The sequence below is a fragment of the Vulpes vulpes genome, chromosome 2 (genome assembly GCF_048418805.1).
Source record: "Vulpes vulpes isolate BD-2025 chromosome 2, VulVul3, whole genome shotgun sequence".
NCBI lineage: Eukaryota > Metazoa > Chordata > Mammalia > Carnivora > Canidae > Vulpes > Vulpes vulpes.
Window position 1 is genome coordinate 54,870,722 of NC_132781.1, and position 26,669 is coordinate 54,897,390.

Sequence of the window (26,669 nt, forward strand, 5' to 3'; positions counted from 1 at the left end):
GGCAGAGAGAGAAGCAGGCTCCATGCAGGGAGCCTGATGCAGCAATTGATCCTGGGACTCTAGGATCTCGCCCTGGGCCAAAGGTAGGCACTAAACCGCTGAGCCACCCGGGGATCCCAGGTTTTACTTTTCAAAGGAAACCTCCAGCCCCATCCCCAGGGCAGAGATGTAGAGCCCCAGACCTGATACAGCTCCTCCTTGGTCACGTAGGGCTTTCCCTCGGAGCTCAGGGCCCGGAAGGCGCTCTCAATCTCCTCACTGGATTTAACGTTCTCCGTTTCACGGCTGATCATGAAGGCCATGTACTCTTGCAGGGAGACGTGGCCATCCCTGGAGAGGGGCATGCGCAGTAAGCCAGGAGAATGCGGGAGGAGCTGGAGGCAGAGCCACTTCTACTACCCTCCCCTCTGGCTCACCTGTTTGGATCCACGGTGTCTAGGATTGCCTCAAACTCGGGGTCAGGCTCCCCTTCCTCCACCATGGGCAGGTCATAACCCAGGGAGCGCAGGCAGGACTTGAACTCTTGGTGGTTCAGCCGGCCTGACTTGTCCTTGTCGAAGTGTCTGCCACACAAATGGAGGGCTACTCAGCAGGGGCCCCGGGGCTGAGCCTGCTGAGTCCCCTGCCTTTTGGCCTGGGGAGGCCATACTCACTTAAACATCATGCTGAATTCTTTTAGGGCCTCCTCCGTCACTCCTGTTGTGTTCCTAAAAGAACAGGCAGGAGTCAACAGGTGGCTCATTCTGTTCCATCCCAGGAAAGTGACTGCCAGACCCTGGGGGTACCCGGGGTCAGGCATCTGAGACCTCCTCCTCCATAGCCCGTATTGCTCGACTGGGGCAGGTACCTGGCCTGGATCTGCTGCTCCAGGTTGTGCTGCATGCGCATGCCCAGCTGGTCGAGCTGGTCCCACTGCTGGGCCAGGCCCACGGTGCTGTGCTCTGTATACTTGTTATCCAGAATCAGGGCCTCCTCCATGGCAGCCCCCAGGTCCTCAATCTTTTTGAGCTGACTTCTCATGGCTCGAATCTCCTGGTGCTTGCGCTACAGATGGGGGAGCAAGGATGTAGGCAACAGGGGCTCTTACCTCCGACAGCAGGCCCCAGAGCCTGTTTGAGAGGCCCTCCCAGCCTGTGGGGCTGTGTGGGATGGTGTGAGGTCAAATCCAACAGCCTCCATCACAAACCAGGGGCAGACTGCCAGGAAAACACACTAAACCAAAGGTTCCTCTGTTTGCAAGTAAGACTGGGTGGCAATTGTCTGAGACAAAAGACCTTCTTTAAGATGATGGGGTCCTGTGCTGCTTTATGCTAAGGAGAAAAGGATACCTACCCAGCCTACTTCCTGCCTATCCTTAAACCAGTTAAACCAGGCAGGCTGCTGAGGATGCTAGGATGGAGGGCCTCAGCACACCCGGCAGGGAGCTGTAGGGGCACTTACTTTGGTAGCCTCAAGCTGGGATTCCAGGGTCCCGGATTCTTCCACCATGCAGGACCTAAACACAAGAGGACAGTGAGGCAAGACGGCCTGGTCATGAGCTCAAAATCAACCATCCCCAGATAACCATGACTTTTTATTTTTTAATTTACTAGGAAGCTATCTTTTCCGAAGTGGCCCTGGGAGCAAGGGAGGGCAGGTTGTATTTCTCCTGCTCCACAGACAGGACACTACTGCCCCAGGTGGTGTGCCACCTGTCCAAAGGCCCAACTGGGGGGCCAGGGCCAAGTCCCACACAGCCTCTCCTGGGCTAGGATCCTTTCTCATGTGGCTCCTTAGGCCCAAGCTACGCCCTGAAAGGTGCCTGAGGAACTGAGCTGAGGTTCCTCCATGGGCCTGACAGCATGCCCGCCTGCTGCAGCCACTGGGGAGAAAGCTGCTCTGTACAACTCTGCCACCTGGACACCTTAGGGAGGAGAGGCTGACAAATGGAGAGCCACCCCCCAGAAAATCCCTGGAGTCTCCTGCATGTTCCTGAGGAGGGAAGTCACATTCTAGGGTGGGACAGCCGTGGAGGAGATGCAGTCAGATGACCCCTCAGACAAAAAGCCGGGATGCTAAGAGATTATGACCACCAGATTTGGGTTTTGAAAGTGTTTCTACTGCCCAAAGAAGGGAAGTGACTGCAGTTAGGCCCCAGTTTCAGGCTCCATGAGACAGTCAGGCTCAAGGCTCCCAGGGCCAAGTTCTGAAGAGCAGGGATGCCCCAGGGAGCCATCTTCCCAACGTTACAGTGTGACGTCACAGAAGGCCACCAGTGAACGAAGACAACAAACAAGTTGGGGTTACGTGCAGGGATGAGTCACACTGTGCGCATGTCTTGGGATTTTGGCCCAGCCTCCCCTGCACCCACATGGGCCCCTGCCTACCCCTGCGGCACCCTGCGAGCCAGGGCTAGCTATGAAATGTCCCCAAGTTCAAAGTGCTCGAGCAAGGCAAGGCACCAGCTTCCTCCTACCCCAGCAGATCAGACTCACAGTCACGCCATGTCCCCCCGGGAAAAGCCACACCCCTAGGACCCGGGGGCAGGAGGCTGGGTGCTGGTGCAGTGGGAGGAGGACACACCCCTCCTTCCCAAGCGGCCGAGGGCGGTGGGTTAGTCAGAAAGCGGAGCCGCCTGGGGAAGTCAAGAGTGCATTGGTAAAACCACAGTGAGATAAGAGAGAAATAAGAGGAGAAAAACCTTCCAGACAGATCATCCCCAACTTCATACTGATAGACACGAATGACCCGACGATACGCTATGCTAGTCAAAGAAAAGAAACCAAATGAATACACCGAAGGCACGGGCAGGCAAGAGCAGACCGAGACAGACACGCGCCACAAGGCCCAAGCTGGCAGTGCACAGGCGGGGCAACCTGGCGCCCAGGCAGAGGGACCTGGTGGGGCTGGGCCGCCGGCCGCAGGGACAACAGGTGGCCTCGGGGCAGCTCACACTGGGACCAAGCAAGACGGGACGGGGCTAGGGAGGAGCCATGTGGGAAGGGGAGCATGGCACCCACGGAGACAAGACCAGATGGGCAGACACAGCCATGGGGCTGGGGAGGGGAGCGGAGGCCAGGTGGCTAATGAACTCAAGCTAGAAACTGCGACCCCCCTCAATCCCACCCCCTCTGCCTTCAGCACAGGTGGTGGCGGCAGCAGGCACCTGCTTCTCCCAGTACCGCACTCAGACACCCCAGCTACTGTCTGCAGAACCCCGGGAGCACTGGTCTAAGCCACTGGGGTCGCCCTTTCCCAACCATGGCTTTACATGGGCCTGGCAGAGGCCAAAGACTCTAGGAGAGGCCGCTCCCAGGACTGGACTGGGCAGGGCCGCCCTGCTTCTCCTGGGCTCCTCCAAAGCCTCATCTCTCCATCACTCAAGACCCCAGGCAGTGCTGCCTTCTATTAGGGCAAATGATGCTCTTCCCCTTCCCCTGGAACACTGGGGTGTGGGGCCCTGGGGGAAGGGTCGTGCACAGCTGGAGACTCACTGCACCAGCTGAATCTCCTCCTTCATGACCATGACCTCCTAGGAGCTAAGTATGGCCCCACTGGACACACGGGGGGAAGAGGCAGAAGAGAAGTCCAGAGAAATCCCAACGGCTGAACAAGCATGGGGATTCTCAGAGGCTTTGGACTCCAGCCCTGGCCCTCTGGCTTGGTCACAGTCCCTACCTGAGAGAACCCATTGAATCTGAATAGGCAGGTGGGAGTGGCTCCCTTCCCCAGACCATAGGCTGTCAAGGACCATGTGCTGTGTGCTGTGGGGCAAGGCACGCACTCCTCATAGGGGGGACAGGGACAGAGGTGGGGCAAGAGAGGGACAGGGGAGGTGTGCAGCCCGCCTGGGGCAGGAAGGCCCGTCCTGGGATCCTCTGCAAGCCAGACCATATGGGGACCGAGGGCAGGGGACAAGCACACGAGACACCACCACACCACGAGCCCGGAGAAACAAGAAGACAATATTAACCCATCGAGGAGATATGTTCTGTGCAGATGGGATCCAAGCAGCCGCAAGACAAGGTGGTGTCCAGACAGCAGCAGTCAGGAGGTGGGGGACAGAGAGACACGAGAAAAAAGAAAAACAAAACAAAGAAATCAGTACCCACGCTGAATCCAACTCTGCTCCACGTGTCACCGAGATGCTGAACACGGACCGCCGGCCACACCCAGTCCCCACCCAATCCAGGACACCTAGCACCCTCCACCTTTGGGAAAAGTACTTTTGAGAACTATGCCCACCCTACAGGGCAACCAGGACCAGGGTGCGCCCTAACCCTTCTTTCCCTCTTGCAAGTGTGCCCACCAGTTTCCCGCAGGGCGCCCCACCCCCTGGAGCCACAGTGGACACCTGGTTTCCTGTATCCACTGGTGGAAGGCGTTAGCGTGCTGGGCGAACTCCTGGCGTAGCTTGTCATTCTCCTCCTGTCGCCGCTGCTCCTTTTGCAGCTCCAGCTCCCGCTCCTAGGGCCCAGAGGAGGCAAGGCTGTGTCACTAGGACCTGTCCTTCCCAGATGGATGTGGGAGGGGGACGGTCTGCCGTCGGGATAACGGACCAGTGGCCCTATGACGTCAGTTTCTGGAAGCTAAGCATGACCAGAAACCACCGCTTTGTGGGGCAGGGAGGACCGGGTGTTGATGTCAACCCAGAGGAGGAGCCTGAGAGACCCTCAGGGAGCTCAGAACCCTCTGTTTCCCAGGTGCTCACAACCCCCCCCCCCCCCCCCCCCCCCCGAGAACTCTGGTGAGAGGTGATAGGAAGTGAGTGATGGATAGTTCTGTGTAGGCTGCCAGCTGGCACCCGCTGTCACTTCTGGAAGAGACAATGGACCCCCTGCAGCCCCGCTGGCCCTGAGCTCCCAACAGACAGCCCCGGGCACCTTGATGATCTTCTGCAGGTTCCTCCATGTCTCCTCCAGGGCCTCCATGGTGAACCAGGTGTAGGGGTTAGAGGCCACACGGAAGCTCTTGATCTGGCGGTCCAGCTCAGCCAGCTGGCTGAAGTCGGCCTGGGCAGAGCTGAGGGATGAGCGGAAGGCGTCGTGGGCCTCACGCAGAGCTCTGATCTCCTCCAGGGAGTTGCAACGCACAGGATCAGTCAGATCCTCTTCGGCGTTTTCAAACCAGCTGTTGAAGGCCGATGCCTTTTTGGCAAAGGTCAGGAAGAGGTCTTCCACCTGAAAGCAGAGCAGCCTGAGTTAGGGCAGGCGCCAGTGCTGGAGGCCTGGGGGTGGGGGTGGACAAAGGATGGGAAAGGCAGGGGTAGTTTCTGGGGCATCTGGGTCAAGATGGGGTGCTCCCAATTCCACTTCTCAAAAGGCCTTTCTTCCCTCGCGACCCTTTCTTTCCCCTTGCTATAGATGAGCTCATCTGTCCTGGGTGCTTCAGAATGGCCCTCTGCTGCTTGGTTCAGGCTGACCCCTGCCCCGTGCAGAACCTCCCTGCAGTTGGCCAGGGCGCACAGACAGGAATTGGGTTTGCTGGCCCTGCACAGCGGGCTGGGTGAGCTCTTGCAGGGCCCACCCTTACCTTGCGGAAGTGACTCTGTGCCTCCAGCAGCTTCTTCTTGCGGGTGGCCGAGTTGGCCAGAAGCTGGCTCCATCTCTTCATGAGAGAGGCGTGCCGGGCTTCAATGGCCTTTGACTGAATGTGCTTGGCGGCCAGCAGCTGATCTTTGAGGGCAGTGATGTTGGCAATGCCCTCCTGCTGGAAGGCCTGTAGACCAGCGTCAAAAGTTTCCTGGAACAAAGAGCAGTACACTCATCTGTAGGGTCTCCAGGAAAGGTAGAACTCACCCTTTCTGGGAGCCACAGCTTGATGGCACCAGAGTCTGTTCATCCAGCTGCCCAAGCCAGACAGCCCAGAGTCCCTTCTCCTGACATCCTCCCGCCCCCTGCCCACCACAGACTGAGGTACGGGGCTCCCTACACATGCACACTCTCCCCACTGCCTCTCCCTAGAATGAACTCCTGCCTCCCACCCCCTGACCACCTGCAGTTAGCCCTTCACGATCTAGCTTAGATGCATCTTCTCTGGAAAGACCTTCCCCATCAACCACTGCTTGCTGGAATCCAAGTCAGACAGCTCTGGGTGTTAAGTCCACAGCACGTTCTGCTGCACTCCACCCTCTGAGCACCTATCAAGCTGTAGCACTGGAAGGCTAAGCACAGGCTTAGTCTGGAAGCTGAGGACCAGAACTATCTTTCTCACTGCTGAGTCCTTAGGGCCTTTCTTAATGAAAGATGCCACCCACTGTTCATCTACCAGGAGGTGCTATTTGCATACATTGCAGTCAATCAACAAAGAGACCACAACTGACCTGTTTGGTGAGGAGAGTCTGCACGGAGGACAGGTCTCGGCCATAATCGTCTGTCTTCAGGCTGTTTTCCTTCTCACCTAGGAAACCATGCAGGGGAAGCAAATCAGCCTTCTTGACACAGTGACGTGAATTAAGAAGATAAAAACCGAGGCATGCTATCACCTGGCTGATGTTTACATCCCGGGATTCCTAAGAGTGGGCTCTGACCCCCCCCTAGCTGGCTCCTTCCTCCCTGCAGCCCAGGCCCCGCTTCCAGCTCATCCTAGACATGCTTCAACTACCACTTATGTAACAGCAATCACCAGGGTCACAGGGTGCTGACATCAGAGTCCAGCTCCACCCGCCTTGGGAGCTGGATTGTACCCTGGACCTGGGCTTTTGGGCAGCGGCACCACTGGGGGTCTGCTGCTGTGCCATTTTGTTTGTGCTATGATGCTTATTGCTCCTCCCAGGTATTAATGGTTTTTGTTTTGTTGACACTGGTGCCGGCCCAGTGCCGAGCACAATGGGGGCCCCTGTTCTCAGTCACAGGGACACGGCCTCTTGTTCTGATATGCCCGCATTAGATCCATCTCTTCTCTGGAGAAGAAAACCAACTGCTTAGGAAACAGACAGCTATGGCTCTGGAATAGTCTTCCTGGCCTGGGGAGGCAGAGAGACTGGGGCCAGGCCGGGTGGGGCAGCACTCACCGATCCAGGATTCCACTACATCAGCCTTCCAGTTGAACTGAAGGAAGGCCGAGTTCTCCTCAAGCTTGGCCTTCCTCTGGGCAGCAGCTTTCTCCAAGTCTGACACTTTGCCATTCAAGCCCTTCATCTTTGAAGAGATGTTCTCCTCGTGGTGATTGTTCTAGGCCACAAAGAGAAGGCACACTCTGGTCAGCCCCACCTCCTGCCATGCTAGCTAATCCAAGGCCTGCCTGCCAGGGAAGGTTCTCCAGTGCTAAAAGGCAGGCCCTGCACCCCCCACCCGCTGCCAGGGGGGTGGAGAACAGAGAGTAAAAGCCTTGAAAGGATGAATGCCAACAATTTCACTGACGGGAATGGATCCTAAGGAAGTAACAAGGAACGAGCTGGAATATCATGATGTGCTCATTAATACATCTGATCGCAAAAAAAAAATAGAAAACACATAGCTAAGACTTAATAAATAAATAAAATGCTACGCATTCAAACAATGGCTCCTACATGTAAGCAATAAAAACAGTTCAGAAAAAGTGGACCTGAAAATTCTTAAGCCCCAAACACTTGGATTTTGTCTCAACATAACTGTATTTGAAAATACACACAAGTCAGCTTAGAATTCAGAGAGAAACTCGAGGAAACAGACTGTTCCTGAAGGTAAAGCACTGGGCTCTCTGCTGGAAGGTGCAGAATATTCACAGACTGGTCACCGCACACGTGGAAAAGACAGAGACCGCGAGGCAGGGCTGTGTGTGCGTAGCGGTCATACACAGGCCTCATCTCTACCTGTATGAGGTCTGGACTGGAAATTAGCTTCATGTTATCTTATCTGCCTATAAGGGCAAGGGGAAAAGCTCTCTAGTGAACATGAACTGGAACATACTGTTACCTGTTATGACCAACTCTCTGGTCTTGAAGCTATGCTTATTAGAGCAAATCCTGTGATGAGAATCTTATCTACCAGTTATGTTTGCAACAGAAAATTATAGTGGTTAAAAGTTGCTTGTTCTGCGGTACTGAATATTTGTCACTGCACCTAAGTGATCAGCGGTGACTAACTTGGGGCCAAGGGCAGCACCATGTTTAGTCTGGAATGCCAACGTGCCAGTGACTTGACTTCATTGCTGGGGAGAAAGCCCCAAGACCCCTTCCCATCTGCTTTCTTGGTCAGGGGCCGTTTGAACAAAACGAACCTTGTGATATTATGACATTCATTTCCAAAACATCCTGGACAGCAGCCAGGCTTTGTTGAGCAATGTTGCGGAACGGAAACTATCCTGTGTAGGGGTGGCTCTACATGCAGAGTAGGGAAGGTTAGGCATGAAAGCCTTACTAGGGATCGATCCTTCTGGTGGTATTTTAAATTTTTCCTGTATTTTCAACTACTATTGAGAGCTTATACTACCTGAGAAAGAAACTAAGACAACGGTTTTGTGGGGTTTCGCTGAAGAACAAGCTGGGATGCTTCCCTGCTTTTTTTTTTTTTTTTTTTAATTTTTTTATTTACTTATGATAGGCACACAGTGAGAGAGAGAGAGAGAGAGAGAGAGAGGCAGAGACACAGGCAGAGGGAGAAGCAGGCTCCATGCACTGGGAGCCCGATGTGGGATTCGATCCCGGGTCTCCAGGATCGCGCCCTGGGCCAAAGGCAGGCGCCAAACCGCTGCGCCACCCAGGGATCCCTGCTTCCCTGCTTAAGGCAGAAAATTTAAGTGCTGCAAAGTAACTTTGCTGACTGGCTTTGGAAAGGGGGAGGCATCCAATTAATCACAATCTTTCTCTTCTTCAGACATCTGGGAGTGGAACTGCTCCTGGACTCCATGCAAATCTTTCTTGGGTGACTATTCCAGGAAGATGAATGCCAGCATGGGATGGGAGCACCCTACCAGCAGGCCAGGCTTACCTTCTTGATGAGGTCTTGTCCATTACTGCAGACGTCGTTCACACGATCCTTGTGCACAGTGAAGTCTGTCTCAAAAGCTTCATGTTTCTTCAGTAAGCCCTGGAGTGGAAGCAGAGAGGCCAGCAGCTGAAAGCCTGCATATGCTGGCCAGTCAGGCAGCAGGGACAGAGGGCATTTAGGCTGTAAGGTGCCAGCCTTCAGATGTGCCCCAGTCTAGCCAAGGGCTAGGACCATAGGGGCCAAAGTAGGTAAGTTATGACAAAGGTGGTAAAACCTGGATGCAGCAAGAGTAACTGGCAGGGGCCTGAGCTTGAGAAGGGCCGTCCAGGAAGAAGTTCTGAAGGCGCTAAGCTCTCACTAATCAACCGCTACAGTGCCCTGCTTCCCCTCTCTAGGAGACCATACAGAAAACACCAAGCAAGCTTAAGACAAAGTCTAGCAGGTTTCCCCTGAGTACAGCTTCCAGGGGACCTTCCTAGTGGTCCTCTCCTCAGTACAGGAAGGCCCAGAAATGCTTCCATGTGGGCTTCCCGGGAAAGGGATCATGCAGAGGAGGGGAAATCTCTCCATCTAAGCCACATGAAGCACTTCAACCAGCCGAACAGGACACCCACTCCGAGAACATGGCTCAGAGGCTACCCAGACTCTTGGGAATGCAGACTCTGCCTCCACAGCTGTTGGCCCAGATTTGGGAATATTCTACCACAAGGTGTGGCTCCTCCCAGCAAAAGGGGAGGCTGTTCATCCAGCTGGTGGCCCCTGGCTGCTTGCAATCACTCCAACAGAATGCAGTGCAGATCATGTGGTGTGACATCTGAGGATAGGCCTCGAAGCTTCTGCTTCTGCCATTTTGAATGCTGCCTACGGAAGATGGGCAAGGCTGCTGGAGGCAGGAGGAGGGGAATAGAGTTGTGCTGTGACATCAGTGTGGTTCTCTTGGTCTGCTACTCTGCCTTGGCTCAGCAGGGCAAGTGGCCCTGCTCAAAAGCAGCATAGCCTCGAGGAACAAGACACCTGCTGCCAGAAGGGTCGTCAAGTAACCACAACTACCCTGTGTACTTAGGGCACAAGCTGAGGTGTGTCCCCCAAAATGACATCCTAACCCCTGCCACCTAACAAATGTGGAAGGCGCAGATATAATCAACTTAAGATGTTCAGATGAGGTCACTGGGGTGGGATCTAATCCAGGATGATATGTATCTAAGAGGGAACTCTGGACGCAGACTCGCCCGGAGAAAAAGTCGCAGGCAGACACCCAGAGGGAAGAGCCATGAAAAGCAGAGGCAGAGACCACAATGATGCCGCCACAAGCCAAGGAATGCCAGGGAGAAGCTGGACGAGTCAGGAATGAGCCTTCCCTAGAAGTTTCAGAGAGCGAGGCCCTGCCTGTACCTTGATTACAGACTTGCAGCCTCCAGAACCAAAGGGCAGTAATTCCTGTTGTGGTACCTCCCACCCTCTACCCCCAGCCGAGGGTGCATGGTGGCAGCAGCCCCTAGGCCCCAGGGCTGCTGGCTGCACCATGTTTGGCCAGAGGGGCACCATCTCTAGCCTGAGATCTGGAAGACTGTGACTAACCAGGGAGACCGAGGCTGCCAGCCGGTAAACAAAGCAGCGGGGCTGTGCCAGTTTCTCTGACCTGGATAGCGGCAAGCGTGTCTCCATAATCCTCACTGGCTACCAGGGTCATCTTCTCATTAATCCAGGCTTCTTCTTCTTCCACATTGGCTACAAACTGCTGATACTCCAAGGACTCCTCTAGCCGCTGACCCCTAATTACAGGAGACAGGAAAAAACCAAACCAAAAGACCATTAATATTGTCAAACTTTAATTCCGATAGCTAACATGTGCTTAAAAATACTCCTGACAAGTATGGAAGTGATTGGTTCCATTGAACCTTCTCTGTAATATGAAGCAGAGACAGTGTTGTTCACACATCAAATTCCAGAACCATCTTCTGGGTTCAGATCCACATAACCGGACCAGCCTAACATGGGCCTGTCAGGGTGGCTCTGAAGCAAGCCAACTGTGGTCCCTGCACGCCCAGAAAAAGGGCCCAGGAGGTGACAGGAGGGCCTGGAAGCTGAGCCTGGCCACTCGTGCTACATCCACAAGCAGGACAAGTGCTCCCTCCCCTGGCCAGTCACCGAGCTGCCGCCAGCTGCTTCAGCTCCTTCCAGTGCTCCACGAACTGGGCCAGACGCTGCTGAATCTCCTCCTTGCCAATGGTATTGTCATCAGACAGCTTCTTCCCAGTATCCAGGACACCCTGACAGGCAAGAAGGATTAGATTAACAGCTATCACCTGCTTCTAGACATGTCCAGGAAAAGGCCTCAGCATGGAACCCACAACTTCTCTGGGTTTAGAACGAGGGGTCATAGACACTGCAACTCACAGTGGAATGAATGAGAGCAAAGGGTTTCTCTGTATGTCATGTGGGCCCACTGGGTGCCCACGGCCCTCTCAGCTGGGAAAGACCCCCTCACCTGGATCGCTGGCTCATGGGCAGCCAGTTCCGCCTCCAGCCGCTTGTGTTTCTTCCTCAGGTTCTGAACTCCTGTAAGGTCTCGGCCATAGTCCTCTGAGCTCACCAGCAACTTTTTCTCCCTGGACAACACAGAGAGACACCCTGCACCCCTGTGCTTTCGACTGGACAGGTTTGGTCAAGAGTTGTGATGTCTCCAGACCCCATGACATCCTGCACCTACATCTACCAATCACTCCACAAAAATCCTTGTCAGTCTTCTGGAAAAAAAAAAGCCTTTATTTCCCAAATGAGGAGCATCCACGGATGTATCGAGGAACACCTACCGGTCAGGGTATGCTGAAAAACAAGGAGGCGCTAGTGGTGTTGCCCTACCAACCCTACTTTACCAAACATGCAGGCATCACACGTAAAAACACATAAAGATACATAGAGAATTTTTTACGGAAGTGAGGAATAAGAGACAGGACTTTGGGATCCCTGGGTGGTGCAGCGGTTTAGCGCTTGCCTTTGGCCCAGGGCGCGATCCTGGAGACCCGGGATCGAATCCCACATCGGGCTCCCGGTGCATGGAGCCTGCTTCTCCCTCTGCCTATGTCTCTGCCCCCCTCTCTCTCTCTGTGTGACCATCATAAATAATAAATAAAAAAATTAAAAAAAAAACAAAAGAGAGACAGGACTTTGTCCTTAAAAATGGGGTGTTTAAAAATGCTATGACAACTCTGACTGCAATGGAAGGGACGAAAAACAACTCTTCTTCCCTTGAGGACTGATCCTGCCTAGGACACCAGGCTATCTTTTCCAGATGGGCACTCACTTATCTCCCTGGGGATCCCAGGGCAGGGTCTAGACAAAGTCTAGCTCCATTGTCGTGTACTGCTACCATGTGGAGGCCATCAATGGCCCTATCACTGCAGACTCAGGCATCAGAGGAAGCCAAGGTGTCCCATGGTGAGCATGCGGCAGAGCAGGGACCCAGCCCAGCAGGTTCTGCTACACTTCCCTGTCTTGGAGAGAGCGAAACCTCACGGCCAAGCAGCCAGGGGCTCTGGACTCCCACTCAGCCTGTGGCTGCCAGTGCCTGCCATCAGAGGTTCAACAGGCATCCCAGAGGACCCAGAATGCAGAGTCCCAAGGATACATACTTGATCCAGGACTCCTCATCATCCATGTCCCGGAAGAACTGGTGTAGGCGATGGGATTCATTCAGCCTGGCTCGCCGGGAGGCCGCCATATTCTTGATCTTCTGGAAACGACCATTGATGGTGTCCCGCTTATCCTTCACTTGGGAGGTGTCGAAGGCACTGCTGGTCATCAGGCTGTCTGCTTGGCTATTCAGGTCCTTCAGGCGATCCTGGGGCAGCAGGGGACACAACAGGAGGGATGAGGAACCTGGGTCTTCCCTGAGTATCTGCTTGCAAATAAGAACTTTGAATTCTTCACTGACAGGTTGAATCTGCTGATGTTCTCTCAAAGTATAATATGTGGATCCCCGGGGTTCTGAGAGATCAAAATTATTTTTGTCATGACACATAGATCTTGTCTGCCTTTTTCATTGTATGGACATCTGCTCGTGGTACAACATCTGTGGTGGGGGTGCTGATGCCACAGCTCAAGACAGTGGCACATCATGCCAGCAGGAATCTGATTAATTCACTGGCACCCACCCTCTGTAAAAATGCTCTTTCGCTTAAGGACATCCTTATAAAAGCAGAAGTTGTTAATTTTATTGAATATCCATCCTAAAGTACATGTTGATGTTAATACCCTGTGTGGCAAAATGGGAGATGCACAAAGCACTTCTGCTGCATACTCAAGTTCAGGGACAGTCCCGAGAAGCCTGTGTCATGAGCTGAACTCACAGCTTTTTCACAGGCTGTCCTCACTGAGAGAATAATGAGAAGACAAACTATGGTCATTCAAACTCCAATGTCTGACAATGACTTGCTCAGAATGAATAAAGTGAACCTGTCGCTTTCAGGAGACAGTCTGTTGCTACTGGTAAAACATGAACTTTCAAGCAAAAAAAAAAAAAAAAAAAAAAAAAATCAGATTTCTGGAAGGAACTGCATTCTCCATGAGGGTGACAGCTGCTCAGCTCAGTTTATGAAGATTTTCCTGTTGAGACTGGCTGTGATGTGGGAGCTCACACGTAACAAAGGGTGCTAATGTTTAGAAGTCCCACATAATTCAATGTTTTCCAAATGATTTTGTAACATCATGCGTGGGGGAAAAAAAATCCATGTCTAAGATGGACCAGTAGATTTTAATATTAAATGGTAAGAAAACTGGTAGAGTCTCAGAGTCCACTTTGCAACTAACCTTTAAGTAACTACCATGCATTGAGTCTGGTGTCAGAGTATCCACGATTATCTGAATGAAAATACTGCTCCCTTCTCTAACTCCCTGTGGGAGGCTGGGTTTTCATCACATCTGACACACTCCCACAGCCCAAATTCCGAAGCAGCTATGAGAATCCAGCTGTATTTTATTAAGCTAGATGTTAAAGAAATTTGCAAAATACAGCCAATGCCACTCTTACTATGTATTGTTTTGGTTTTGAAAAAATACAGCTATTGTTCATAAAAAGTGCTACTTTTGTTCATTTATAATGGGCTTACTATTACTTTCAGTAAATACAATTTTTCAGTTTTATTCTTAATTTTTCATTTGAAATAATTACAGACTCACAAGAAGTTGTTAAAATAGTCCAGCTCCTGTGTGCCCTTCATCCAGCCTCTCCCCAACATAGCAGCTTGCATAGCACACCAGCAAGACCAGGACATGGCCACTAGTGCATCTACAGACCTTACACAGATTTCACCAAATTCATGCACATCCCCATCCAGGTCTGCGTGGGTGTATGTAGTTCCACACAATTTTCCCCTACGTGTGGTTCACATAACCCAAATCAAGACACATTGTTCTGCGAGTACAAAGGGACTTGTCTATCCCTTCCTGGCTGTACCCCGCCCCACCACCCAGCCCTGTGCCTGACTCCTGGCTACCACTGTTCTGTTCTCCATGTCTATCATTTTGTCATTTTGAGAATGACAAAAAGTCTTTGAGATTGTCTTTTAAAAATTTAACTTTTAAAATGTGATTTTTTAATAATGGTAAACACTGATAGATGAAACCCACATAAACAAACTCCCTCAGGGACCTTCAATAATAGCACAGGTTATAAAATGGCCCCGAGGCCACTATGTTTGAGAACGTGGCTGGAAGGGTGGGACACCACGCTCCTTCCCCAAATGTAGCAGGTTCCCTTGAGGAGTCAGGCACAGTTGTGTTCCAAGCAGGACCTGGCCACCCCCTCTGATCACCTCATGGGCAGATATGTCCGCCTCTAGCAGTTGATGTTTCTTCAGCAAGTTGTTCACAGAAGCCAGGTCTTTGCCGTAGTCCTCAGATGCCAGAAGGGCCTCCACCTGGCAGTGAAACAGAAAAGGGAGAAGGTCATCACGTGGAGCATAGAGTATACAATGCACATTTGGTATTCTGGAAAATCCAGGAGGCCTGGTTGTTGGGCTGGGTCTTTGGCTAGCTACAAACTTGTCAATCACAGTGACTCAGCCTGGATCAGCCCAGCCTGAGCTCTCCTCCTTTCCTGTCAATCACATGCAGACTTAAAACAACTCAAGGCAGGTCCCAGCACCTTCACGGAGGTACAAACTGCACAGTAATCTGGCTCCGAGGAACCCCCAAGGAAAGAACTGGCAGCAGGGGCAAAGATTAACACATAAAGATGTTCAGTGCAGATGTGCCATGAAAAAGCTGGGATGGGAACACCTGAATGTCCAACAACATGGGAATGGTTAAATCATGGCATGACTACGATGAACTTACGCAGCTATTCAAAGGTTTAGGAAGAATCAGGATAATATGCCCAATACAGACTAATGAAAAATTACATTCTGAGCTCAGCTCTATAAAAATACGGCTACACTACTGTTGATGGAAATATGTGTAGGCTGGAGAGAAATATTAATAGTAGTCTCTAAAAATTTGTTTCTTTATGCTTTCTGTACTCCTGAATTTTCTACTAAATCTACTAAATCTGGTTTCCTGACTTAACTGCTGTTTTGGTTTCTATCTGGGCATAGACTCATTAGAGCTGCCTGCCACACAGACCCTATCATCGTTTCCTATTTGCTTTCCCCATGGAGAGGAGGAAGCTACAGTCTAATCCCCATCTGTATGCTCTCTTCTCAAAACATCCATTCCCTCTACAAATAGACCTCTTACAGCATTAGACTCCTCTGCGGAAAGGAAGATTTCTGTGAAAAGGGGCATCAGGGGTGCCCTGATTTTTTGCATGGTTTGGGGCTTGCTGACTGTCCTGTTATCCCGAAGGACCAGAAATCCTCTGATGGTGAGAAGGAAAATCTGCCATTACCTCAGAAAGCCAGAAGTCAAAGTCCTTGATTCCAGTGTTGAAGTTCTGCTGCTTGTTGGCTTCTTTTAGTTTCTGGCTCTTTTCGGCTGACTTTTGCACCAGGAACTGCCACTGGTCAGCTAAGGCAGCCAGCCGGGCCTGGGGAAGAGAAGAGGGTGATCAGACATGGTGAAATCCATGAAGAGCCCCTTCTCCTAAAGCCAGAGGATTCATGGTGAGAGAGCAAAAAGCCTTATGGGAATGGTTCTCACCAATACTCCCCATCTGTAATGTAGGCAGAAGTCTCCTAATCTGCTTACGTTTTTTAAAGGTTTTATTCACTAACCTGACAGAGAGTAAGAAAGCACAAGCAGGGGAAAGGGCAGAGAAAGAGGGAGAAGCAGACTCCCCACTGAGCAGGGAGCCTGAAGCGGAGCTCAATCCTGGGCCCCCAGGATCATGACCTGAGCTGAAGGCAAACACTTAACCCACTGACCACCCAGACGTCCCAATCTGCTTACGTCCTTACGGCCGTATGTCAAAGTCGTCATTACATTGACCATACCTTGACAGCATCCTCACTGCCAGCACAGGCCCCACGCTCGATGAGGGAGTTGCCCGTGTCGATGACCCCGCGGATCCGGTCAGCATTGGCATGCAGTTCCGCCTCAAAGGCCTGGTGCTTCTGGTGTTTGCTCTAAAATTCCAGAAAGATGACCTTTCAAAACCAGGTTCTGTGAGGTTTCCTCTTTTTAGGAATGAGGGACTCTCAGAAGGAAGGTAAGTGATAGGAAACTCAAAGAACAGGGACAAGTGTCAACACTGCTCATAGAAGGAAGTCACCGAGTTTATGACGTATTTTAGGGATTGGTCCGCTGGGAGAATGAAGATGGACTGGCTCAGGAGCAGGTGAATGGAGTCAATTCTTCAATCTGCAGGACTAGCTACTTGGGAGTGGAGCCCAAGAATTATGTACTTTTTACCATTCTACAGTAAATGCCAGCAGCCAAGTGGAGTGTTTAACCTACTGGGACATCAATTTCTATCCACGACCTTCTCCCCCATGGACAGATGATCTAACAGATACGACCCATCTGGCTCGCTCATCATATGAGGCCTAGATCACTGCAGCTGCAAGCTGACCCTCTGTGGCGGGAGGAGACTTTACGGCTATCGCAGACCTTGGCTTAGGCCACCTTCTCATTTAGTATCGGTCATTAATCAAAACTCATGGATACTGTCAAAATCCAAGCTTGACTGCAGGTAGGAAATTATTTTTGCTAGGAAAAGACAGGCCTGCGAGATTGACAGGCTCCTGACACTAGGGCTGAAGGGGATTTTAAGAAACCACAAAGAAACAGGAGATACGGGAAATGCTACAAGACATGGTGCAAGGACACAGCTATGGCATAATTCTGGGTGAGAAAGGCAGGGTCTTGGGGGAAAGTATTATTTGGTGGAGAAAGAACTAAAGGGAAAAAAAAAAAAAGAAAGAAAAACCAGTATGGTTGGGGAAGGATTCTGCATCAAATGTTTCATTTCAGGGGCAGCAGCTGTCAAAGGATGGAGCCGCTGGGCTTGAGCGTGATGCTCACATCGAGAGTCCTCCTTCTGGGCTCCCCCACTGGAGCCCAAGACAGGTCTCAAATACCCAAGTATCCTGAGCTAAGTCCAATTCCCCTCTTCTGTTTCTTGCTCTGATCACTCTTTGGTTCAAACCCCACTTATTCTGTTTCTTTATTTCTTCCATCTGTGAGCTACATTCTTACTGAAAAGTCCCCTTGACTCCCCCTGGAATAATGACATCCTTTTTCCTTAACCCTGGTTCCCGTCAGATTTGGAACAGATCGTCTGCTTCTCTGAGGCAACTTAACTGTCCCTCTCCAGGGACCATCATCTCTGGATTGGGCACTCTGGGTGCATCATAAAACTCTCACGCCACACTAGACCCCTCCGTCCTCAGCCACCAGGAACTGTGAGCGGAAGTCCACACAGAAAAAGCCGACTGTTTCCATTTTTTAAAAGAAGCACCTCTGGAAAGACAGCAATTAACTACAGCCCCCAAATCAAACATGGTACAGAACTTGCCTAAGTGACACATGGGGAAAGGGAAAGGGGAAGGGGCGCAGGGCTGCAGGCTAATTACGACAGAGAAAGCCAAATCCCACAGGGACACTTGAATGGAGTGTGATGGGTCATTAGAAATGAGAAGCGTGGATGAGGAGACACGAGCTGACCGCATGTGGCCACAACAAGATCTATGCAGAAGAACACAAACACTGGAGCGCATTTAACTAAAACTCTTTAAAAAAATCAGAAACTTACCAGCAGCTTGGAAAGCTACAAAAATAAATTAAAATAACAAGAGTTCAGTACACTGAGGTGAATGCACATATCAGCTATTAAACAGCAGCTCACTCTTCCCCTGGGAAGCTCAGCATATGGGGAGAGCTAATAGAGGGGACTCTAGACTTTTCAGGGCAGACATGGCTTCCATGAAGACCAGTGAGAAAAGTACTTTCTCATGTCTGATCATTTAGTGGTACTTTTCCACAAGCTCAGCTTCTTATAATAATTTTCACTGGCTTCAGCATGGACACAAGGAAATGGTTTTCTACTAGGTAGAGCCCCCTTTAAAGATGCCTTCTTTACCGAATCCTACCCCATAACCGAGGCCGCCTCAGAGATGAGTAGCCAGCCACTCAGTTCAGCTCACCTGGATGTTGGTGGGGTCTTTGTATGACTCATCACTCGCAGTCTGTAATTTCTCACTGATCCAAGCCTCGATCTCATCCACGTCCCGGCTGAACTGCTGGAGGGTTTGTGATTCTCCCAGCTTCGATCTCTTCTCGATCATCTGAGCTTTTAGGCGTCGCCACCTGAGAAAGTGCAGCCAAGCCTGAACGTGACCCTCCCTGAGAACAAGACGGGCTGGGCTCCCACTTGGGGCCATGAGCACACGCAGCACCCACCTGTCCAAAACCTCATTGCGCCGACTGCAGATGTCACCCTTGGCATAGTGGCCGGCAGCAATAAGTTGGTCAGCAAAGGACTGCAAGGCGGCAATCTTCTCCTCCTGTTGGCAAACAGAGGCGAGGGGCCAAGGTGGGCAGGTCAGCTCAGCCTTGCCCGGACCACAGGTCTTGTGAAGAGAGTGGTTATTCTGGGTGCCTGGGACCTAGCTGGTGGTGGGATCAGAATACACTGACACTTTAGAAGGGGGAGAGCAGAAGGCCAGAAGAAAGCTTGATTTCGACCACTGAGAGTAGAGTTTAACTCAAGAAAACTCCAGGTCACACTGGGGACAGGGGCTATGACACCAGGAGTTATCATACACAAAATCAAGCTGAATGGGAAAAAGGGGTTAGATTTTCTCTTTTCTTTTTTTAAAGATTTCATTTATTTATTCATGAGACACACACACAGAGAGGCAGAAACACAGGCAGAGGGAGAAGCAGGCTTCATGCAGGGAGCACAATGTGGGACTCGATCCCGGAACTCCAGGATCACCCCCTGAGCCAAAGGCAGACACTCAACCACTGAGCCACCCAGGTGTCCCGAAGATTAGATTTTCAACAAAATGGGTTATAAATCAAAAAGGTTCCCATCTTCCTAAGTTGTTAGTGTTTATGCACTTTTTTTTTTTTTTTAAGATTTTATTTATTCATGAGACTTACAGAGAAAGAGGCAGAGATACAGGCAGAGGGAGAAGCAGGCTCCATGCAGGGAGCCTGATGTGGGACTCAATCCCTGGACTCTAGGATCATGCCCTGGGCTGAAGGCAGGCGCTAAACTGCTGAGCCACCCAGGGATCCTTGCACTGTCTTTTCTTATCAACATGTTTACATTCTTGCTTTGACCGTAATTTTTTGCCATGTGGCATCCCCATTATTAAAACTCAGAAGTATCAGAACCTAGAATATTTAAAAGGCGTTCATATCCGTATCATTTTCCCTAGTCCACACAGGTACTTGATATGGGGGTGAAGTGGCCGTTCTTCCTTTGCATGATCAATGTCAAGTATTTTCATTTTAGGGAGCAGCGAAAGCTCCCTGAGTGAAGTCAGTGACTAGTTTTTATTCTCATTTCTGAGATAGGAGAAGCAGCCAGAGAGTGTACCGCCCATCTGGACCAATGTACATGGAGACCTGATGGCAAAAGGGCCTCACCTGGACATTGATCGCTTTGTCAAAATCCTCGTGTTTTTTGATCAGAGCCTCCACGCTGTCCAGTGAGTCTCCTTTGTCCTCAGTATTCAGAAAGGCCTCCCGGGCGGCCATCCAGTTCTCAGCTTGTTCACAGTCCCGATGAAACAGCTAGAGAGAGGGAGACAGGTGGGAATATGGGGCCACTGGCCATGACACTCATCAGAAAGCCTGTGGCAAACGGGAAGCAACATCCTCCACACATACCTGCAGTTCAAGGCACTGATCCAACATCATCCTACGCTGGGCCCAGGCCTTCTCCAGACCCGCACGCTCCCGATCTAGAATATCTAGTTTCTCTTTGACCTCTGGGCTGGCGTAGTGCCCATGAGCCAGCAGCTGCTGCCCAAACTGCTCAAAGGCCTGGAAAGTGCCAGCCCTGGCATCGATTTCTGTCCGGTGCTCCTGCCAAGAGGAGGGAAGGGGTTAGGTAACTGGCACTAAATGCCCACTGTCATGTCAACCACTGACTTGCAGCGAAGGGTGGTGCTGGCTGCAGTGGGATGGTGATGGCGGATGAGGTCTTCCCAGCACAGCAGTGCAACTCCCCTTCTGCTGCTCAGCGGGCAGTCTACCCACCTGGTGCCGTTCCAGCAAAGCTTCTGCTCCGGTGACATCTTTGGCTAACTCGTCTGAGGACACCAACCCTCGTATTCCATTGATCCAAGACATGAGGTCCCTGGCAACCAGACCCACAAAGGAATAGTTATTACATTTCCTGGCAAGTAGGCTTTCTGTCCAGGAAAAGAGAACTGCACACTTCTGGTCTCAAAAGATGATTTGGAGTCAGCTAGCTAATCTAAAGGGTCAATTAGTTAATCCATTAACTAGTTAATCTACTAAATGGTTAGCTAGTTATAATCTACATCCCTGGGCAAAGTATTTTAAAGTGTTTTGTTCATCTTAAATGTTTCTTTTCTTTTTTTTTTTTTTTAAAGATTTTATTTATTTATTCATGACAGACACACAGAGAGGGAGAGAGAGAGAGGCAGAGACACAGGCAGAGGGAGAAGTAGCCTCCATGCAGGGAGCCTGACGCAGAACTCGATCCCAGGTCTCCAGGATCCGGCCCTGGGCTGAATGCAGCGCTAAACCGCTGAGCCACCGGGCTGCCCGTGTCTTGTTCATCTTATTGAGAGGTTAAGAAAATTAAAAACAACAAAAACCAAACATTCCTCAGAAGACAACGAACTAGGTTTGTAACTAAGGTCTTCTGACCCTACAGAACAGTAGGTTCTAACACAAACAACCGTGGTTAAGTTTTCCAGAACTTCAGATGAAATCACTCTTCCTTGTGCCTGCAGCTGTCCCAGGCCTCTGTATGCGCTGACCCCAGCTTCTTACTGACGTCTGCACATAAGGGTATAAAAATCAGTGTGTAAGGTCGCAGGCCCTATGCTGCTTTTGATAAAATATACCCGGAACAGGCAAATCCAGAGACAGAAGGCAGACCTGATGAGGAGAGGGGAATGGGCAGTGACTTCACATGGGTTGCAGGGTGTTTTTCTGTGGTGGTGAAAAGTTACACAACTACCACCTTTCTGTAATTAACACTGCAAACGTTCTAATTACAGATGAATCACATACTTTAAATTACGTAACAATTATGTTATTTGACCTTCACCTCAAAAAACGAAAACAAAAACAAAAGAACAAAACCCCACGAAGAACTCCTACTAGAGGCCTGGAAAGGTGAAGCACATCACTTGCCTAGTCTTATCCCACAGAGGAAATGCCAGGATCTCCGCCCCCCCCCCCCGCCCCCAACACGGATCCTTTCTTAGCACAAAAGTGTGATGCAAAGAAACACTGTCCTGAATGGGTGCCCTGGGTACCAAGTTCTAAATCACCCCCCAGTGAAGTGCTATGCAGCCTAAAAAAAAGACTGAGGTCCCAGGTCATGGACATTCTGCCAGAAACCTGGCCTGGACTGTTGAAAACTGTCAATGCTGTAAAAGACAATACACAGAGGATGGAGTGGTACTGTTCTATATATTAAGGAGACAACATTACTTCTGCAATAGGAATTCTTAATTGGATCCTGGACCAAAAACCTGGGCTACTGAACACAATCATAAGACAATTGGAACATCAGGCTCCCTGCATGGAGCCTGCTTCTCCCTCTGCCTGTGTCTCTGTCTCTCATGAATAAATAAATAAAATCTTTAAAAAAAAAAAAAAAGACAACTGGAAGAAACTCAGTGGGGGCTGGATATAATACTGTTGCATTGGTCTTGGATGTGAGGGTGGAGGACAGAAATGCCTGGCACAAGGAGGCACAGGCCCAAGTATTTAGGTAGAGGACCAACTATCTGCAACAGACTGACAGGTGGGTTAGCAACAAAGAAGTGTATCCTTGGAGGTAAAGCCAACTGGTGACTGTGGGTGAAGGTTGTCACTATATTCATTGTTTCATCCTTTCTATTTTTCTACAGCAGTGAAATGTCTCTAACTACAGTAAGTTTGTGAAAGAGACTAAGGTACAGCTCTAATGAGTGAGAGATATGCCTAAGGAAGAAACTGAATGACATCTGGCAGGAAACGGGGGAGATGATGGACACATGCACGCCCATCCATGGACAGGGAAAAGCTGATTTATTTTTGACTAGCTGACATTTGGTAGCTGGGGATTTCACAGTGGCCATCAGTAATGGATGTGAACGACCATGCAAAGGCTTCTGGGTTTCATACCGGAAATCACTAAGGAAGCGTTGCAGGTCGTGGGAATCACCCAGCTTGGCCTTGCGCTGGTCTGCACGCTTCCCCAGGCTGCTCCACGCCTGGTCCAACTCTGTGCACTTTTCCTGCAGGTCCTCGGCTGACTCCGGGTGGGACTGGATCAGGCGCTCGGCTGTTTCCCCCAGGGAGTTGACCTATAGGAGCAAGGCGGCGAGACAGCGAGTAAGGGAGCTGTGCTCTGCCAAGTGGAAGATTCTCTGCCCCAGGGCCAAAACGCCGATGGCACTATCACCTCTCACCTTATCACCAAGAGCCGCGAGGTCCCTCTCAAAGCCCTCGTGCTTGCGCTGCAGAGCTTGTACACTGGCCAGATCGTGGCCATAGTTGTCTGTGTTTAGGGCCTGATTCTTCTCCTCAATCCACTCTTTGGTTTCATCGGCATCTCTGAAGGGAGACACATAGGCAGTTAGCGACTGCTGAGCACAGCTACCCTAAACATAGGGTAAGCACAACAAATATATTTAGCTGGCACTTGTACATTTGTCAGTGGCTACTACTAAAAGCTCCAAAAAGTAAAAGAACACACATTCACTCACTCTTTACTAAGCAATCTAAATCTACCCCATGATAGATATGGTCCCGCTGCCAGAGCACAAATATCAACCAGATCTGAGTCAGCAAATTTAGGGACCGCCAAGGTCACCCCCTCTCCAGCCCCGTGCTCCTCCTTACCTGTGGAACCTCTGTACTTCATGGGCGCTGCCCAAGAGCTGGCTCCGCTCCTCGGCCAGCTGCTGCAGGGACCGCCAGCGCTCGTTCAGCTCCTGCAGGAGGACAGCAGTCAGCTGAGCCGCATCCCTCTTCCACCACACCCATGCCAGACTCCCAACAAGGGGCAAAGGACCAAAGGGCTGATGCTCAGCTTGCAAGGAAAGGCTGGAGAGCACAATTTCCTGTCTCCAGCCTTTCCAGCTGAACAAATTAGTACAGACACTACAGCAGAGGTCCAGAAGATAAGAACCTCGTCAAAGTTAGCCACATCTGATGGTGTGAACGCTCCATGAATACCTACCTGGAATCACCTCGGATGCTGCAGACACATGCAACCGACCTATCCTCACTCTCAACTCCTAGCTTGGTGCACTCCACAGGGCAACTGCTTCGTAAATAACTACTATGTGGAGGCGTCTGACTTTGGCTCAGGTCCAGATCTCAGGGTCCTCGGACTGGCCAGGGTCGGACTCTCTGCTCAGTAGGGAGTCTGACTTTCCTTCTTCCCCTCTCTCTCTCCTGTGCTGGGTTTCTCAAATAAATGGATAAAATCTTAAACCAAACCAAAACAAAATAACTACCAGGTGGAAAAATCCCAGAGTCTACTACCCCAGAGCCCTGAACCCAGCTGCACCCAAGACCATGGTAGGCCAAGCAGGGCCTGGTGCTCAAGGAGACAAAATGCCATGGGGACCAGAAAGAAGCCAAACCTCTCCTGTAAGGAGGCAAGAGAGGCATTCCCTGTCTTTTGGACCCTACACTTCGTGCAGCTCCCGATCCCACCAGAACTAAAGGAAAGGCTAACTTTACTGCTAAGACTTGCTGAGTTCCTGACCAGGAAAGCCAACCTCACCACCCTCCTACAAGAGTAGAGCTGACATTTTCCCCAGGATACCATTGGCCCCAGGAGAGTGACAAGTGCAACAGCTCATGTGACTACTCAGGACAAGAGCTCGGCTATAGAGTCAGGAGAAGGAAAACTGTGAGGGAAACTGGCCACAGTTTCTTACCTTGATGGAATTAAAGGTGGCCACGGTATGAACCATCAGACGAGCAGACTATGTAGGGGAGGGAAGCAGAAGAGCAACACTAATCAAGTGTCTGCCAATTAAAAGACAATTCTGAGAAGCAAGTGCCATTCATTTGGTCCCAATTGTCAACCAAAATTATCTTAGAGGGACACTGTCAAAATTCTGAGCAGAGCCACGAATAAAGGATCAACCACCAGGGGAAAGGCAAGAAACACCCAAGTGTACAATTTAATTAAGTTCACTTGGTGAAGAGTCAAGAGAGAGTAGTGACAACCACAATTAAAACAGCACGCTGTGGGGAGCACCCAGCTGGTTTCATTTGTGAAGCACATGACTCCTGATCTCAGGGTTATATGTTTGAGCCCCACGCTGGGTGTAGAGATTGCTTAAAAATAAAATCTTAAACCCCACCACCCCAAACCCAGCTGGCTGGACACTAAATATTAGTGTCTTCTTCCTATTCATACTATAGAACAGTCCAGAAAATACTCAATTTAACAAATGCTGGCAGCTGAGACTGTTTGAATAAAAATACCAGGAACTTAGCTCTTTTTTAGCTACCAGCCTGCTCTTCTCTTTAACAGTGTCCCCCTTGAACTAAGGGCAACAGCCTCACCAGATGAGGGGGATAATAAACCAACACAAAGACCAGTGAATTAGCTTTCTTCTCATCAATGCGCAAATCAGACATCTCTTGAGATTGCAGAGCCTGCTCAGTTTTATCCAAAAGAAACCCCACATTGCAATACCTATAAATCTTCAAATATGTTAGAAAAAGCAAGGGTCCTGCTGAGATGCAGGGAAATCAGGCTCATCAGATGCTCCTGTGACACGCCCAAGTGACATTTTCAACCGGTATGGGTGCGGACAGGGTTCAAAAACCAAACCCAATCCATATACTTATTAATTTCGTGACACTGGCATTTATGAAGCCATTTGAAATACACTTCTAAAAAGACATTTGTTACCAGAAAAACTCCACCAGGAGGTTAGAGAGGTAAGGATGTTGCCCACTCAAGCTACCAATGATCATAAGTTGCCATATAAGACCAATTAAGATTGAGAAGAAGGGAGAAAGCTGAATCAAGGGGAAAAGGCATGCTCCCCCCAATGAGAAACCTCTTTAATGAGCAGAATAATGAGGGCCAAGGAGGGGTGAGGCCAGAAGCAAAGGACTCTAGTCAAGCACCCTCCCTGTGTCTGTTTGGAATAGTGTCTGCTGTAGTAGGTACATCTCTTTTCGTTCCTCTTTCTGTATCTCTCTGCATGATCTAGTATCTTTGAGGAAACATTTCTTAGGCCACTGGGGAAGTGTCTAGGCAGAGGTCATTTTCTTCCTGTTCTATACTCCGGGACTGCAATTCCATGGGTGGACCACACCTAACTACACAGGGCAAGGTTTATTCTGGCAGTGACGTGGGTATCAAATGCCATCTAATCAAACTCATTCTCAGCATCTGCATGTGAACACCTTACTTCTCTATATTAAGGATCATATTTTAACATGTGACAGAGTCAAAGAATGTAATGCCAGGGTCAAAGAAAGAAACCAGCCCAAACAACTCCAGAAATGACCAAAGACTCCCAACAAGCCTCAACAGTCAGAACAGACACATCAGAAAAACACATGAAATATTTCTATTCCTGAAAACCTTTGGAAACAGTAATTGGCAAAGTAGTTCCTACCTTCCAAGGGGACGCAGTCTTGGAATCCGCTTCATCCTATTCAAAGGAAGAGGCAGAGATTAGAGAGCTATGTAGTTCAAAACAACACAGCCCCCGCCCCACCCTCTCCTGTCTGAGGCTGCGTCCCCAGAGCCATCCATCAGAGTGGCATCCCCTCTGGAATCCATATCTGCTGGCTCAGAGCACACCACAAGGCCACCTGAGGGAAATGAAGCCAACAATCAGGACAGGAAAACTCTAGTTTATGGAGTGGACAAAAAATGAAGAGAATGAGGAAATTTGGTAAGAAAATCACCAATTTTTGTCTCTGTTCTACTCATAGGATTCTTGGAAAAGGATAATAAAACAAACAGCTGTGGAGGGCAGCTCTGGTGGCGCAGTGGTTTAGCGCCGCCTGCAGCCCAGGGCGTGATCCTGGAGACCCTTGATTGAGTCCCACGTCAAGCTCTCTGTATGATGCCTGTTTCTCCCTCTGTGTCTCTGCCCCTCTCTCTTTGACTCTATGAATAAATAAAATTAAAAAAAACAAAAACAAAAAAACAGC

General features: G+C 50.3%; 1 protein-coding gene across 39 annotated transcripts in view; it reads right to left on the bottom strand.

Annotated features, from left to right (window-relative positions):
- The window catches only part of SPTAN1 (spectrin alpha, non-erythrocytic 1), a 63,123-nt gene that overhangs the window by 724 nt on the left and 35,730 nt on the right, over window positions 1–26,669 (bottom strand). For 4 of the 39 annotated variants that reach the window (XM_072748429.1, XM_072748441.1, XM_072748430.1 and 1 more), the window contains 31 exons: window positions 26,126–26,161; window positions 24,419–24,466; window positions 23,370–23,461; window positions 22,937–23,081; window positions 22,650–22,831; window positions 20,538–20,637; window positions 20,166–20,363; window positions 19,923–20,069; window positions 18,726–18,829; window positions 18,470–18,632; window positions 18,079–18,093; window positions 16,319–16,450; window positions 15,775–15,912; window positions 14,702–14,806; window positions 12,521–12,729; window positions 11,377–11,497; window positions 11,037–11,158; window positions 10,528–10,660; window positions 8,889–8,987; window positions 6,992–7,151; window positions 6,302–6,378; window positions 5,512–5,721; window positions 4,863–5,159; window positions 4,334–4,446; window positions 3,953–3,970; window positions 2,681–2,743; window positions 1,441–1,495; window positions 848–1,044; window positions 654–707; window positions 417–563; window positions 183–330 (listed from right to left, as the gene is read on the bottom strand). In XM_072748429.1, the coding sequence (XP_072604530.1) occupies window positions 183–330; window positions 417–563; window positions 654–707; window positions 848–1,044; window positions 1,441–1,495; window positions 2,681–2,743; window positions 3,953–3,970; window positions 4,334–4,446; window positions 4,863–5,159; window positions 5,512–5,721; window positions 6,302–6,378; window positions 6,992–7,151; window positions 8,889–8,987; window positions 10,528–10,660; window positions 11,037–11,158; window positions 11,377–11,497; window positions 12,521–12,729; window positions 14,702–14,806; window positions 15,775–15,912; window positions 16,319–16,450; window positions 18,079–18,093; window positions 18,470–18,632; window positions 18,726–18,829; window positions 19,923–20,069; window positions 20,166–20,363; window positions 20,538–20,637; window positions 22,650–22,831; window positions 22,937–23,081; window positions 23,370–23,461; window positions 24,419–24,466; window positions 26,126–26,161 (3,828 nt within the window). Of the gene's footprint in view, window positions 1–182; window positions 331–416; window positions 564–653; window positions 708–847; window positions 1,045–1,440; window positions 1,496–2,680; window positions 2,744–3,952; window positions 3,971–4,311; window positions 4,447–4,862; window positions 5,160–5,511; window positions 5,722–6,301; window positions 6,379–6,991; window positions 7,152–8,888; window positions 8,988–10,527; window positions 10,661–11,036; window positions 11,159–11,376; window positions 11,498–12,520; window positions 12,730–14,701; window positions 14,807–15,774; window positions 15,913–16,318; window positions 16,451–18,078; window positions 18,094–18,469; window positions 18,633–18,725; window positions 18,830–19,922; window positions 20,070–20,165; window positions 20,364–20,537; window positions 20,638–22,649; window positions 22,832–22,936; window positions 23,082–23,369; window positions 23,462–24,418; window positions 24,467–26,125; window positions 26,162–26,669 lie in introns of all 39 variants that reach the window. The other 35 variants (XM_072748439.1, XM_072748449.1, XM_072748440.1 and 32 more) reach the window with 12 other exon arrangements.